Consider the following 16,868-nt stretch of genomic DNA (forward strand, 5'->3'; position numbering starts at 1 on the left):
ATATTTTAATGCTAGCGCAAACATGGAAACAGAAGACAGATTTCACATTTTTATAGTAAAACAATATATTTTAAAGAAATTTCTTGCTTGAGGGGTTTATGGAGAGGTTGCTTTGGGCTATATCCCCAAACTCTGAGGGATACCTCTAACCCCTTTAGTTTACTTAGGGATACTTTGGTGAAGAGATTTGAGAAGCAGCAATGTACATTATTTTATTTAATCTCCAAAACTCTGATGTATGTGTCATTGTTCACCATTGGTTTCTTCATTTTATTTTGTCTGTAGGAAATGTTCATCTCCTTAGGGCTATTACAGATCCTTTCACCCTGCTAGGCTGTATCACTGCATATTTGCACATTTCCCAGCTCCAAAGTATTACTTCAACCATTGGGTTTTGATAATTCTATGTAAATCAAAGTACTATCTAAATCAGGAATCAAAGAAGGGAAGAATTGATAAGTAATTGGAGTTTCGAGAAACCCAAGCAAAATTTATACTACCTAAAATTTAAGCTTAAAATTTAAGTTTTTAGAGAGATTAGTTCTATGATATGAAAATAAAGAATGTAAATCCTCTTCTTACTATTTCACTGCTAAATTCAACTTGGAGGATCTGTAATTACTGTAGCTGATATGTGACAGAAGGCACGGAAGCTTTGACCTCATTTGCAGCATTCTTCACCGATTGCAAGTGTTATTCATGGGTTTACAACTTAAAAAAATACACACACACACTTCTAATTGAAAAGAGATTTTGGTGATATGGTGGAGCATAAGCTTTAAATGGAAATAATTTTGTAAATAATGCCTACATTGTATGAATTTCAGACAGGCATTTCAGCAAACATTTATTGTTCCTGTATAATAATGTGCCTGCCACTGGGCTGAGCTTGTCAGTTAAGTTTCTACCAGAAAAACAGAACTGTATTAAGAAATTTAACCATATTAAGAAATTTATTGCAAGGAATTGGCTTACATAGTTAGGGGGGCTGGCTAGGCAAGTCCGAAATTCATAGAGCAGGCCATTAAGAAAGGCAGGCTAGAAACTCTCACACGGTAGGTGACGCTGCAGTCCACAGGTGGAATTTCTTCATTCTCAGGGCAACCTCAGTTTTACTCTTAAGGACTTTCAATTGATAGGATTAGGCCCACCCTATTACGAAGAATTGTATCCTTTATGTAAAGTTAACTGATTATAAATGTTAGTCACATCTGCAAAATACTTTCACAGCATCACTCAGATTAGCATTTGATTTAATAACTGGGGACTGTAGCCTAGCCAAGTTAACACATAAAGCTATTACACCCAGCAATATTAAAAGTTATAAAGAAAACAACATGTAATTGTCAGCAAGGAGCTTATAACTTAGATGGGTGTTAGTAATCTTCACCATGACAAAATGCCTGAATTATAAAGTCTTTTATTATTTCTGTGGGACTGATATGATAAAGAGTATTGATATTTGAGTTGGAGGCCTGGGTTTGAGACCTGTAATCTCCCTTTTTAATTTGGGAACATTGGAGAAGATACTCAGTTCATGAGGGCTTCAGTTTCATGACCTGAAAAATGATATATGCAAGTATTTATTTCTTTGGTTTTTGAACTATACAGGGAAGCTCTTAGTTTCTGAGTATGACTGATGAATGGAACAATTTAGGTAACCCCATGTCTGAGTTGGGGAGAGTCATTACATCTGCTGAATCTGAATTTACAAAGGACTAGAACATAAAATCTACTCTAAATTTTTAAATCATTTTATCTTTGATGATACAGAAGATGTTTGAAAAACCGTTGGACATTTTTCTGTTAAAGAAATAAAATTTGATAAAAACTTAATAGGATTTGTTCTGAGAGGGAGGGTGGGAAAGCATTAAAGTCAGTATTTTCCTTCATATTTGTCTTAGAGTCTGCGTGACCTGACAGCAATAAATGTAAATGGAAGGTTCAGGATGTCTGTTTTACCCTGACATGTAAAGACCACCTCGGGACTTACATCATTAGCATGACTTTGAGACATGAAACATGCATTTACTGACCACACCATTTAGTCACATTTGATTCTATTGCAATTAGATCCAGCTCTGTTCTGTAAGCTGGCCAACTTTAATTTCCTGGCCAGAGCCGACTATTGTTACCTTAGTAAGACTATATTTACCTTTTCTGTCTAATGCACACTTTATTGCTATGTGTAGAATTAATGTATTCAAATTGAAGACATTGCTAGTAGAAATTACAGTGTTTTACTTACTAGTACTTTTTTCCTTTCAGTCTAGTTTAATTGACCTCAAGGAACATGCATCTTCATTAGCCTCAGCAGGGCTGAAAAGGGACTCTAAATTAAAATCTCTAGAAATAGCCATCGAACAAAAGAAAGAAGAATGTAGCAAATTGGAAGCACAGTTAAAAAAGGTAAGTGAAGCTTAAGAAAAAACATGCTTATTTTACAATGAATTTATAAAATGGGAAAGGAAGAAACATTTTTCAGAAGAAACAAACCCCTTATCTTTTGCTATCTACTGACAAAAGAATTAATTAAACACTCTTAACTTTATTTCTAAGAAGTCTGCATCAAATCTGTGAATCTGAAGAATTATCTTAGGTTTCCTGTCTGGAAAAAAACTTCAAAAATACATGAAAATAGTAATGGAAGTGAAAAATATTATAAAACCCAGCCGTTACTCTCTGGGCAAATCTCAACTATCAAAAGAGGTAAATGGAAATATTTGCAACAAACCAAAGACTCCAGGGGCCCCATTATACATTGATAAACTTGCGCTACTTTCAGAAATAGATCAATTTTTCTATTGAAACTTTGCAAAGTTTACCTGACAACATGAAATTTCTAGAAGTTCACCAAAATAGTCAAGTCCCTAGAATATCTGTGGGATGACTATTTATATTTGACCAAAAATGGCCTTACTATGTAAGAAAGCTTGTTTTATGTAGAAGGCTTTGGAAAAGAATGCAGGATCTTTACGTTGCATAATTAACATGTTTTCTCTGAACTGGACATTTTTGTGGAGTACATTTCCAGTCATGCATCATTCCTTTGACTTTTTCCCTGTGTTGTTTGGTATGTCTGCATTCATTGTTCACATAAAACTCATAGCATTATGAGTTTAAGCATTTTGTTTCCCTTTGACAACTTATAAATTTATTCAAAGGAGATGATAAAAATCTAAAAAATGAAACAGCATTTAATAAAACTTGACTATGTAGAATTCATAGCACATCGGAATAGGGATTTAGTTGCTAAAGTTATGAAAATATATGACATAGCTGATAGGGATGTGAAAGCATCATGTATCTGGAGAAATTATTCTGGATATCTTAAATTTAATATACTATTTTGTATGATGCAATATATAACTGAAATGTGATTATACTGTGTTTATTTTACCATGGAATTTTAGGAAATTGTCATGAGAAATTTTACACTAAAAAAGTCTCCTTACCAATACAGAAAAAGATAAATATACAGATCAAATCCCTTTGCAAGAAAATCTCTATATAGCAAAATCTATTTCCTAATCCACTCAACATCTCACTTTTTTCCAAGTAAGATCTAGTTAAGCAAAATCTTGAACAATAAATAGAAGACTTTAAATTGCCCATTTGAACGTGTTTAAATGGAGACCGATTTGGCCATTTCTGCATTGAATGTACAATATACATTCTTGACACATATGTATTCTGCAACATGTTATACATGCACACACATTTCAAGAAACAAACTTATGAAACATACTTTTTATTTAATGAACAGTTTTATTATCATAAGTCAGGCTCTAAGATAACTGTGAAAAGAGAGAACTTCATTGGCTCCCTGTGGTGGTCCTTTGTACTATCTTAGCTGCATTGTAGTGTGCTGAGTCCTGAGGAAGGAGGACCTCCAATAGACCTGGGCATGAAGAGTTCCTTTCATTAACTCTGAGGAGCCATTGCGGAGATGAAAGCACTCTGTGTATTATTTCTGCAGATACATACTAGATACCCTCCCTTTTAGTGTAAGCCATCTATGGAATTTTAAATCCTCTAGTAATTAAAAGGAAGAGGTGCACGTATTGATGCTTATATTTTCCATGTATATGACTTGCCTAATTTAACAAATCAATATCTATGCAATTCAGTTTAGTTTCTTTCAACATAGCCATGATTCGCCCAAGAACACTTAGAGCATATGGTTAGCTTTAACTCACAGGTAAACACCATGTACTGAAATTCACAGACCAAATTCTGTGAACATTTTAGCATTATTACTGATAACATTTTAATATTCCAATACATTGCTAGGATTAAAATAACAAATATGGTTGTCTTGCTATAAAGGACCTATTCAATTTATGAAACGATAACTTATTGCTAAGTATATAAATGACCCTTGCTTATACTATCTCCTAAACGCATAGTACAGTGAGATTTAATAAGGTAATTATAATTTAAATATTTTCATACCTAACATACAGATGCTATTTTGTTATTTTTGGCTCCTTAGCATCAACTAAATTCAAAAGTTTAAAATACTTTTTCTAGTAGTCTTTAATTTCTACTAATAAATAGTTCCGTAAAACCTCAAGTACCCATCACCTTAAAAAGAATTGAGATCTACGTGAAATATTTGAAAATATAAGCCAACAGTATGTGAATATACATATAAACACATCATTTACTCATGGAAAAATAAGCAGCTATAAAAGCTTAAGGAGTGTCTGGGCCTCCTTTTAAATAAAAGGGTATGTGACTTGTGAATAAAATATAAAGGGTTACTAAATGAAAGCTGAAAACATAATAGTTTTATTATGTCGTAAATAAACCATGAATTCCCAAAGGAATTTTGCTCGATTTGTGAGCGTCCAGGTATTTTTGCCATAAAATCTACACAATGTAGATGTGTTTAGCTAAACAGAAACCTTGTCTGCCAATGACAATGGAATCCAAATGGTGATTTAAACGTGTTTTTTGTCTTATAAACATTGGTAGGGTGAATTTTAAAATAAAAATTTGAAATTGGTAAGGTGAATTTTAAAATAAAAATTTGAGGAAAAGATTCACATACATAGTTACTTTTAACCCTTTACTGTACTGTGTTAATTTAAAACATTTCCAAATACTTTGTGATGAAAAATGGTTATAGGCAGAAAAGGAACTATTTCTTACACATTCCATCCCACCTCTTAAAAGCAATGCAATTAAATGTTCACATGTGAGAAAATCTTTACTGATAGGCTGATAAAATAGTACTAAGCAAATAATGCATAACTACTAGTTAAGAGTGTGCTTTATAAATTAGTGCATTCATTAATCTTAAATAGACACCTAGGAGTTGAGAAGAACTTGATTTGTGATGTATGGATTATTTTATCTTTCAGAAGAGTATTTGGTATTTAATATGTAGAAGTAAATTTGCCTTATATGACTAGAAATCAATTGAAAAACAACAGTAATTTCAAATGTTATGATTTGTACTATTTGGTAATTTTCCAATTAATGTTATCTTTGAGGAGGGGGTTTATTTTTAACCATGGTAAAATTACCATTTACTTCATTAAAGCTGAAGAAACACAAAAATTCAGGCTCTTCAAAGGCACAGTTCTTAGCTTAAAGCAAAATAAAATTTCCTACAATATTTAACCTTCTACACCTTGATGTTTAGCCCCAAATTGATGATGCAGATATTTAAGAAATAAAACTTGACAGTGCTATTTAAAATAATATTTAGTAATTTAAATGAACAAAAATTTAAATCTACACAAATAGACAGAACTTTACAGATTCTTAAGCACTTGGGACATAATAGGATAGTCACTAAAAACTAGATCTTTTATTAATTAATGAACTAAGTAGAAACTGGTAATGGGCAATGGATAATACTGTGTTTTGGTTCCCTTTATTCTTCCTGCTGACTTAAAGTTGTACTCCCATTTACTGTTAATCCTGTAATGTCTTGCTCACTGATACTTTGCTATTGCTAACCTGCTGTTTGCTGATCTATGTTTTTCTAAAGTTAGACTGAATAGAAAATTCAGGCTTGTGTTAATATTAAAGAGGAGCTATAAATTCAATGATAAGATTTAATTAATCTTTTATTATTACCATCTTTGAAGTTCAGGTAATAAATTGTAAGCTTGGCCAAAAGTACTTCTTCTGATTCATTGCTAGAGGCCGGCACTTCATGTATCATCAAAAGTGGACAGCTTTCTTTATTTCATGGGTTATTTAACTTGAGAAAGAGAAAGTAACACAAACCTTAAATTTCTTATTCCAGCTATTCTTTTCTAGGAGCCAAAGTCAACATTTCTATTTCCCTAGAGCCTCTCACTTTCACTGTGGAATGTTTAGAAACTGAAATTTCTTCTTTTTTAACGACCAGTTCGTCTGTGCAAATGCACTGGATTGTTGAGCTAATGCTGTTTTTCTGGATCTTTCCTTCTTTCCTTGTCTGTGCTTCAATGCCTCCCCAACTTTGCAATGTAGCAAGCTGAGCAGTTGTTCAATCAGATGTACAACCCAGTAAGTCATTTCTAAAAGTTTCCGCTGTAACATATCAAAGCATGAGGATCCATTGATCACATGTCATGGTGTACCATACTGGGGAGGTTTCAAAAATATTTATGAGTCTCTTCTCATTTCCATTCTGTCAGAAGAAATGACCTGTGCAGAGGCCACTGCCATTTCTTTTGAATGTGAAATTTAAAAAATAAGAACTCAAGGAAATTATTGCCAGGTCTAATATTACCTCCTTCTTAATTTCCAGACTAAAGCTCTAGAAAAGCAGAGGTCAGCTGCAGATCTAGGCTCATGGAATTCTTTCTTAGACCCTTTAAATGCAGACTTACCTATGTCAAAAGGGAGTTGTAAAATAGAAAATTCAATGTATGTTATATCTAAGTGATAGAAGGTAAAATAGGATTACATTTAAAAATAGAGGTATGCTCTTTGAGATTGGTAAATACCTAACATTATTGTGGGCTTTACAAGAGTTTAAACATGTCATTTGGCTGAGGACAAACTAAAATATAGCCTCCTAATAACAGATAGTAACAATTCTGATTATAGCTTAATGGTACAAAAAAAAGACCAGGTAACTAGTAAAAATATGTATAAAACGGTCAAAATGTCATCACTAAGTTTTGTATCCTAATGACAGGTATGTACTTATATGAAGCAATTTATTTTGTTTTTTTTTTCAACTTATAAAAGAAGGGCTGTTTTGTTTTATCAACTCAAGTGGCTTACTAGGAGAAATACTATGTAAAAGTGACCGGAATTTGTCATTTGGCAAATGTGTTCTGTGCCATTATGCATTCAAATTACTTTCTATTTATAAATTCCCATCATGGGGAAAAAGAATAGCATGGATAAAGGAAATAATTCAGCCAACAACATTCGTTAAGGCACTGCTTTAGAATATATACAATGTGATACACAAGATCTTGAATGTATTTAATTAGATTCAGGCTCCACCCTTCACTCTTTAAAACAAATTTTATTTTTACAAACTGAATTCTTCAAGCCCTGTTGAGCATCTTTATTAACCTCTTCCCCCAAATATGATTTTTAGCAGAGCAGCAAAAGTAGTCCAAATTTCCTTTCCCTCAACATTTGAATGGAACTGTTAATAAGCAGGCTCAAGACATTGGGGAGGTAAAAAGTGGAATATCTTCAAAGTTGAAAATTGATCCTGGAAAAAATTAGAGTTTTCTTTCAATCATTTTAAACAGGTATAAAATAATCCCACTGAAATTGTTTTATGCTTACTAGCTAAGGACAGGAAGAAAGCCTAAGTATATCATGTTTGGGGTATGTGCAGGGCACATGGGGAGGGCTTTGTCTCTGCAGCAACAGATTTATCAGGATCATGATAGGAGGTCGCCATCCCTGTCAGGATAGGTTGGGTCAAAGAAATAGCTCTGTTAATTTTTAGACCATTTCCAGAAATATTGATGACATAGCACTTATTGGACTTTGCCTTCATTTCACCTACCCCTCTCCCCACCCCCAAGGATGCAAAAGCAAACTCTTCAGTTCTGTAGGTGACTAATTAATTCAAAAGTCATTGACTGACTTTTCTCCCCGAGTTAATTAAGCTAAGCATTGTTTTGGCACCCTGGGAATATAGCCAAACTCTCATTATTTTAACTCTCCGTCTGCAGATAGTCTCAGGATCCAATTTTTTTTTTTTTTTGGACTGATAGGGATGCAGCATGATGAATTTTCTATCCTTAATGGTCTTTTTAAAAAATGACTTTGCTTTTCCAGTTATAAAAATAATATATGGTAACAGTGGAGAATTTGCAAATGGAAGAACGTAGGAGAAAATAAAAATAATAAGGCATCTCACTGCACAGAGATAATCACTAGGAACATTTGGGTTGCTCTCTACCCAGACATCTTTTGATTGTTATTGTTCTCTTTTCTCCTCTCTTCTCTTTTTTCTTTCTCCTCCTTCCCTCCCTTGCTCCCTCCTTCTTTCCTTCTTTCTTCCTTCCCTTTCTCCTTCCCTCTATCCTTTCATACGTTTTGTCTTTCTTTTTTTAATCTAGTATTCTCATTTCACCAGATGTGTCAGAGCATTTATTGTTTTATATCCTATTTTTGAAAAAAAAAAAACAACAAATTTTTTTTATATATTTAATAACTATTCTTCCAAAACACTATTTTAATGGCTATTCCACTCTATTTACTTATTCTCCAAATGTTGGTCATTTCTTTTTTCTTTTTCTCTCTCTCTCTGTGTGTGTGTGTGTGTGTGTGTGTGTGTGTGTGTGTGTGACTGTGTGTGTGTTTGCCAGTATAAATAATGTTCTTAAAAACATATTTCCATATTAATTTTCCCACATTTCTATTTTTTTCATAGAATAAATTCCTGGCCAGTGATTTAAAAATGCTTCCAGTAGTTTCTGCCATTTGCATGTTAGAGACGTTCTACCAAGGAATATTTCTTTTAGCACTGAATAAAGGTAGCCTTTTCTGCCACACTCTGACCAACACCAATAACCATCATTTTACATAACTTTGACAAATGCATGTGGATTGTTTTTTCTCATTTTTACTTTCTTTTCTTTAATTACTAGTGTGGTTGAGGTTTTAACAAATTTATTAGCTGTTTGTATTTTTCTTCTGTAAATTGTTCCTTTAAATTATTTAAGCACTTGTTTTTGAATTTACTCTTTTGTTCATTGCTTTGTATGTGTTATTCTATACTTTGTGTAAATCGTTTGTCAAATTTATGGCAAAGTTTTATTTAACTTGAGTTTTTTTTATGTAGAGAACTAATTTTAAACTCTTGACCTGTGTGTCCCTTTAGGATTTCCTCATTGCCTTTATACTTAGAAGTCCTTTCTGATTTCAAGAATAGACACTTACCTATATTTAAAAAGGTTTAATATTGCTTTTCATACCAATCTAACCACTTTACTTATCTTTATTTTGATTCATGTTGAGTGGTAAGTTTCCAAATTTATATTTTTCTAAATGATCAACTAATTACCCCAATGTCCTTTATTAAAAAATTTTCTTTATCCACTGATCTCGATACTATTTTATTGTATAGTAAGTTCTCATATGGAAAAATGTCTTAAGTTTCTGAGCTCCTGTTCATTTTTATCAGTGTTCATTGCTTGCTGAACCAGAATTTTAATTATTGTGTCTTTATAATATTTTTAAAAAATTATAAATATTTTAAATCTAGCAAAACAAATTCTACTCTAATCCTTTCAGCTTTTCATTTTGTCTTGTTTTGTTTTAATGTTCTGAGTTTTTAATTTTTTTATCATTCCAAGTTAACTCGAGGAATCACCTTGTCAGTAAAAAGCATAATTGTTGGTGATTTTAATTTGAATAGTATTCAGTCTATAAAATAACTTTACAATGATTGATATCTTTCCAATATTATTTCTGCCCACTCATGAACTTGGTACAACTTTTGTTAATTTTAGTGATCTACAGTAAAGTTTTGATATTTTTCTATTATGGGCCTATGATATTTCTTTTTAAGGATAGTCCTAAACATTTATATGTATGTGTTTGTGTGTATGTGTGTGTGTGTGTATATGTGTATATATATATGTGTGTGTATATATATATATATATATATATATATATATATATATAATTTTTAGGTTCCTGTTGTGAATGCTCTATTTCTCCTTTTATTATCTAACCAGTTATTATTACTTCTAGAATTTATTTTATTCTCATAGGTTTATTTCAAATATGGCAACCTACAAAATTTGGTGATCTGTAACTTAGTTGTTTTTGTTAAATAAGATAATTTTATAGTCAGTCTCATATCCATCACCTAAATTAAATCAGAGTAAATAAGTTTTGAAGTCCTCCTGGGAGTAATTTTATCCTACAGTAACAATAAACCTATTTTTAAAAACCTTTTACTTTTACTTTAGTCACTTCACTTAATTGATACTCTAATGCCATTTCTTAGGAATCTTAAATTTTACCTTTGTATCCTTATTATTTCTTTTAATAATAACCTTTCTGCAGCTTAACTACCAGTCTCTACTCCTGGAGGAGTTTTGTCTTGTCATTATAAACACCGTGCAGGTTATATTCAGCTGAGTTCTTTCCTTCCCTTGGTTCTTAGTTCCAGATAAATAATATGATTTTTTCATCAGTCTCAGATACTTCCTTTCCTGTAGCCCTAGAGGTTATTGTGCCCAGAGATGGTATCTAGAGTTCTCTTATAAATTTTTAATAAATTCTAAATTTAGTGCTTTGTATAATACACTCATTGCTTACAAGGCAAATGACTGATTTGGAGGCACTGGGGCAACCTTGCTCCTGGCCAAGGCACACGTGACACACCTCTGATGTTCCTACACACAAACAAGTCCCCCATTACCTCGGTTCTCTACATTGCTAATTTTAAGAGATTCCATAGTTAAAAGGTATTACATTAATAATGTTCTTGTTTGTTTGAAAGGTCTTAAAAGTGTTACACATACAGTTGATTCTTTTTATTTTGTCTGTGTGACATAAGAAAATTACTTTGAACATTTGTTTATGTTTATTTATAAATATTCTATTTGTTTTATCTGTTTGAACATTTGTTTATGTTTATTTATAAATATTCTATTTGTTTTATCTGTGACAAGAAATTTCTTTTAGGAATAGTTATATGCAAATTGTGAATATTCTGGATGTGATTAACTATAATTGTGAAAGAATTCTTTTCTGTAGAACTAGACTAAGGTTCAAAGACTCATTAGATTCCAAATGTATTATTTAGCCTCAGCCATTATATATGCTATTAGTTAATTGAATTTAAAATAAAATTTAAATTTTATATGTCAGAGTTCTATAATCCCCTTAAAAACTTTATTTAAAAAGTAATATTTTATTCATAACAGAATTATGTGATGATTGGAGTTTCTTTTAGAAGAACGAAATCAAATATAATGTTTAAAGTAGTTTATATATCCTGTTCTGCTGTTAAGATATGAAAGGAATGTTAAAGCACAGTTAACAGATACTAAACCCCTAAGGTGCTGCAATTGAGAATATTTTACAGTGCATAAATTTAGCAGATTATTGCTAAAACCCATAAGCAGCATGGAAGAAAAGTCATCAGTTTCGTTAGTGTTCTGCTTGCACTTTATGGTCATGACCAATCATTTGTTTGAGAGAAATGATTTTTTATTAAAATTGTTAGGGCCCATTTCAAAGAGAGAATGTTATATATTATAATTGAAAATTCCCCTCCTAGTTTCACAGCAGGTGTCTGGACCAAAGTTAATGCTTTTCTTTCTAGGCACTTGGAGTGATGAACTACCTACCATTTTATTGAAAATAATCAATGACCAACTTTCACATAATAAAATTGTTATTTGTCATATTGATATTACCAATCCTTGGTTTGGCTTTAGCCACTTTTTGCTCTTAACTTTGATTTAGATATAGTGTTAATCTGAAATTTACCTTTTTTCCTGAAGTCTAAATTTTTTTATTAAAATGACCTCTAGGTATTATTATGTACTACTTGTCCTAAGTCATGACCAGATTTCTCCTTTGTGCTTGATTCAGGCTCTCAAAATCAGTTCACATCAAAATACTGAGGCTTGCCCACGTCAGTGAGGCTCCAAACTTTATTTTGGTTATTCCGATTTGCGGGAAAGTTTTCTTACATGTGGAAATGCAAGAAACGTAATTGGGGGACCCTCATAAATTACTGATCTAATATGTTGTACAGATATTTCTGAAATGTTCTTTCTCCAATTTTCTGTGTTTCTCTAAGGCGATTGAGAGTTGCTCTAAAAGTTAGAAATATTTTGAGGCAGAACTAGTACCTGGATTTCCTCGTCAAATGACTTGTTTCATCAGCAAAAGTAAATCTCTACAGTCAGATAAGAATGCTCATTGGTATTCTTTTGGTTTTAATGACTGGTGGATATCTTTGAAAATGACATTGTTCTTGGCTATATTTATGATAAATAAGTTCTGAAACCATTAAAGGAAAATTCACACCAATCTGCATTTTCAAGAGCTAGATTACCGATTAATGAACAAAGTCGGTATGCCTTAAAAGAATGGAATGGGCAATCATTTCCTGATCTTTTGGGGGAGCTAATTTCAAATCAACAGGTCCATAAGGGGAAATAATTACTGTGCATTTTCAGTCTAAACCTTGAATAGGTCAGAATGCCATGGTAGGAATTTGTTCAGGCAATGCTTTATTCAAGTATGTGTTATTCTTTTCTGCAGTGGTGTCTAAAGTACATTAGGCCCAAATCTGTTATCTACTTTTGAACCTCATCAGGAGCTGCCAGTCTAGATTAAAAAATCTATGTCATAATTTGAAAAGGCAAGAGTATTATCTAAATGCAAATAAATGACTTTCTCCACTCCATTTTTAGAAGAGGGCTCTAGCCTTATAACTTGGAAGGAAACCGGCTTTATAAGCTCAATTTTCTCCTGTATTTCTTTAGTGTAATATCATCCCCATGTCTGTAGATCACAGTATGACACACTCATGCTATACTGGTTAACAATTTCAGCCCGTCCTCTGAAATTTTGTGATTTAGGCTGAATGGAGCTGGTTACCTGCAATATCTTTTATAAATTCTCTAGAGACTTTTGTCTTTAACACTCAGCTCGGAACGGGGATTTGCCAGTCATAGGAAACTCTTCCCTTGAGTCTTCACATGGACCCTGGTGATGAACTGGTAGCAGCTGTTACTCTCCTATCTCTAGATGGCTCTTCCTTACAGCTTTCTATTGACTTAAAGAATTTTTTAAATGTTATCTGTTTACATCTTTATTTAATAACTCTTCCAAGAATTCTGGCAACAATGTTGAAGGTGGTCTGACATAAATTCTTTTGCCCAGAAATCACTATTGATATAGAGATAGATATATTTAACTCAAAGATATTCTTGAAGTTATCTATTCCTTTTAAAAGGAAGAATCATTAGCACCTACAGGTATTGTCTAACAGACACCAGGCCAACTGTAAACTTGTCTGTGGTATTTATTTTAATAACGTGATCTAATTTAACATTGCGTGAGGTTAACAGAGGCCTAGATTCAGACATATTTTTTCCTAGACTCTGTACCTCCAAACATCCCGTAAGTCCTTTAATCGTGGTAGTAAAGTCCTTTAACCATACTCACTTTTTGGGTTAAAAAGACTGCCAACCTATCCAATATCACCCCATGTTGAAAGCTGACCTTGGATTATTTTCTTTTCTTCAAGGAGCTAAAATAAGGAATGTGCTCATAAACCTATTGCCAGCAGCTTTCTCTAGACCTAGGAGGGAGGCTTCTCCAAGGCATATGTAGTATCCTGCTTATGAAAATTACATAAACCAATTAAATTAGCTGTATAACAAGCCCCATTGATAGGATACACATCACAAAATAATATTCATAATAAAAATGCAAGTGAATAATACCTTCCCCATGTTTGCCATTTTGTAGATTTCACTGTCCTGAGAGAGGCTAATTTGTTTGCCTATCATAAGACAAAGGGCCCAATTTAGAATCTAGGTCTTGCAACTAGCAATCCTATACTCACTTATTAAAAATCAGGATAATAATAATCTTAAGAATAAAAACAACCAAAATAAACCACAGTGGCTAACTGCTAGCTCTTTGTGAATCTTTACATCTGAGCCAAGAAAGGAATTTTAACTTGTCAGAAGTAAACAGTTAAATCATATTTATTCATTTATTTTGAGTATTTCTAGCTGCTCATTACTCAATTCATTAATTATTTTTTAAAGATCTTAATGTCATTGTTTGGGTAGTTTGAGAAAAATGTCATGAAAGGTTTTTAGCTGTTGGAAAATAATGGTAAGATAATATACAAATGGAAAAGAATTAACATGAATTTTTTTTAGCAATTTAAAAACTATATTTTAAATGCTTTTTGTTATTAGGGTAATGAGCCGATTCTTATTATCACAATTAGAAGTAGTTATAGGAGTATATTCTTTTAAAATAGAGTATCTGCTCTACATTTTTAAAGGAGAGATTAACAAATTTATGTATTCATTATTCACTTTAAAATAAAATTATTAGATGAATAAACTCCTAAAGGTATATTAACTCAGTATTTTTTTCAGATTATTTTAACTATATTGAAACCTCTTACTAATCTATTATAATGAAACCTAGTGTACTTACTAAATAAATAAAAAATAAATGTTTTCTGAGAAATGTTGATAAAAGGGGGTAAGCTAGTATCTGATAGTTTGTTGAATTGTTATATTTTTTCCAAATTTTTTTTTGTATAGTTGGATTTACTTCTTGAATAAGGAAATCTTAGATTAAAGAACATGAAAGCAAATTATTCCCCTTCTATCCTCATGCTTAAATAATATGTTACATGCAAAAATATTATTCTAAAAATTATTATTTTGTCATAAATAAGACATTTATTTTTATTTATACTAATTTTTGAATTTTCTACTAAATCATTGCAAAGACTGTCAACCTTTTAACAGTAGTTTTAGTGTTAATTTTTCTAACCATGCATGATTCATTTTGACCCTACAGCAGCTGTAACTTGCTTGCCTTGTTTTTTTCCTGAAATTAAAAAAAGTGTATAAAAACACAATGAGCATTTGCTCTACGTAGCAAGACAGTAGAACAACTTTAGTCCTACTAAATTGTTAACATTTTATTATTTCACACATGGATGTTGGATATACATACTTATATGATTTCTCTGAACTTTCTATGTTCCATGTGCACTGTTGTTAAACTACTTGTTTTTTCCCTGCCTGCTCTTTGAAGAAGTCATTTAGGAATAATGGGAAACAAGGGGTAGGCAAAACATTGCAGTGCAGTGTTATTTCCATCTGTCTGGGAATATTTCAGCCAAAAGTTTATTTTGGGAAAAAAAAAGCCGTAATAGTCTCACACACACAAAACCAGAAATACTTTGGCTGCAAATTATTCAGTAGTGTTGTTACTGTGTTGTTGCCTGTGTCTATTCTTGTGTGTAAAGCTGCCACCCACCTATGCATGTGTTTGCAGATACTCGTCTGTATGCTTGTTCATGAATTAGCTCATCCTCCTGGTTCAGGTTAAATTTAATCAATAGAACAAGACTTTATGGGTATAACTGTTAGCTGGAAAGCCCTTCCTTATTTCCAAGTCTTTCTTTCAAACTACGTATTCTGCTGAAATTTTTCAGTGGAATGAAGTGTTCAATGATCAATCAACCAGTCTCTTATATGTTACCTGGGTTTACACATGCCCTTGATGGTTCTTGAAAAAATACTTTAATATTGTTTTATCTCAGTTTGTTTTTATTGGAAAAGGAAGCTGTTGGTATGAATCACTTCCTTAACAGTGGAGTTGAATTATCTTAGTTCTGCTTGCCTAATGACCGGGAACAGATATCACAGTCTCTACCCCACCCACCCCTGACTTTTGGTGGGGGAAAAAAAAGTAGCAACATCTAATAAAACAAAATATCGACAATAAAAGTAACTCTCCTGTGAAACCATACTATAATTTAAAATCGACATTGTTCCAAGGTAGCTGAAATATGTCATTTTTCCATTTTAGCTTTTAACTGACAGTATACCCATAATTCTTGATGGTTATTATTTTTTCTCCAGAGTTAATTTCTGGGCCATTGGTGACTGCACTATCTCTTGTTCTAAACTGCTGTCTTAACTATATTCTTTAAAAATATAATATTGAAGGCTCATAATATTGAAGATGACTCCAGGATGAACCCTGAGTTTGCAGACCGAATAAAACAACTTGATAAAGAGGCATCTTACTACCGTGATGAGTGCGGCAAGGCCCAAGCGGAAGTCGACCGGTTGCTGGAGATCCTTAAGGAGGTGGAGAATGAAAAGAATGACAAGGACAAGAAGATTGCAGAACTTGAGAGGTAAATTTGCAGTCATGTTGTGAATTGTCAGTAGTGAGCGAACTTTGATTGCTTAGTTGCCCATCTCAGGTCATGGTGGATTTGGAATGCACATTCATATTTCGATTGGAAACAAGTTACAGGTGAGGAATATGGCCTGTTAGGGATGATGTGTTGATGTGGGATACTCAGAAGGCAATTGGCTTATCTTTTGATGGCTTAAGTACTTCTTTGGTGTTTAAAGAAATAATGGTCAACTTTCTTGGTTGGTGTCCATGCTCTAGCATTTGTGCCAGCAAAGTGTGTAAGAAATTAAGGCTTTGACTACCTGAAAACTCAGTTTTTTCCCCATCGAAGACTCAAGCAAGAATGTGGAAGATTATATAGTAGTTGGAATTTATTCAAGATAGGGGAAAAGAACTCGTATCCTTCCAGTGTCTTTTGGCACACCACAACAAATTCATCTTGGGATTTATCTTCTAAGAGGATGTCTGGCATTTGGTAAATAAGTATTTTTGAATAA

At 32.6% G+C, this 16,868-nt stretch overlaps 1 protein-coding gene across 20 annotated transcripts in view; it reads left to right on the forward strand.

Moving 5' to 3' along the window:
- The window catches only part of ERC2 (ELKS/RAB6-interacting/CAST family member 2), a 941,255-nt gene that overhangs the window by 454,717 nt on the left and 469,670 nt on the right, over positions 1–16,868 (forward strand). For all 20 annotated transcript variants that reach the window (XM_011371814.2, XM_011371813.2, XM_023537617.1 and 17 more), the window contains exons 10-11: positions 2,269–2,409; positions 16,173–16,366. In XM_011371814.2, coding sequence (XP_011370116.1) covers positions 2,269–2,409; positions 16,173–16,366 — 335 coding nt within the window. The remainder of the gene's footprint in view (positions 1–2,268; positions 2,410–16,172; positions 16,367–16,868) is intronic.

Source organism: Pteropus vampyrus, unplaced genomic scaffold, assembly GCF_000151845.1.
Source record: "Pteropus vampyrus isolate Shadow unplaced genomic scaffold, Pvam_2.0 Scaffold195, whole genome shotgun sequence".
Lineage (NCBI taxonomy): Eukaryota > Metazoa > Chordata > Mammalia > Chiroptera > Pteropodidae > Pteropus > Pteropus vampyrus.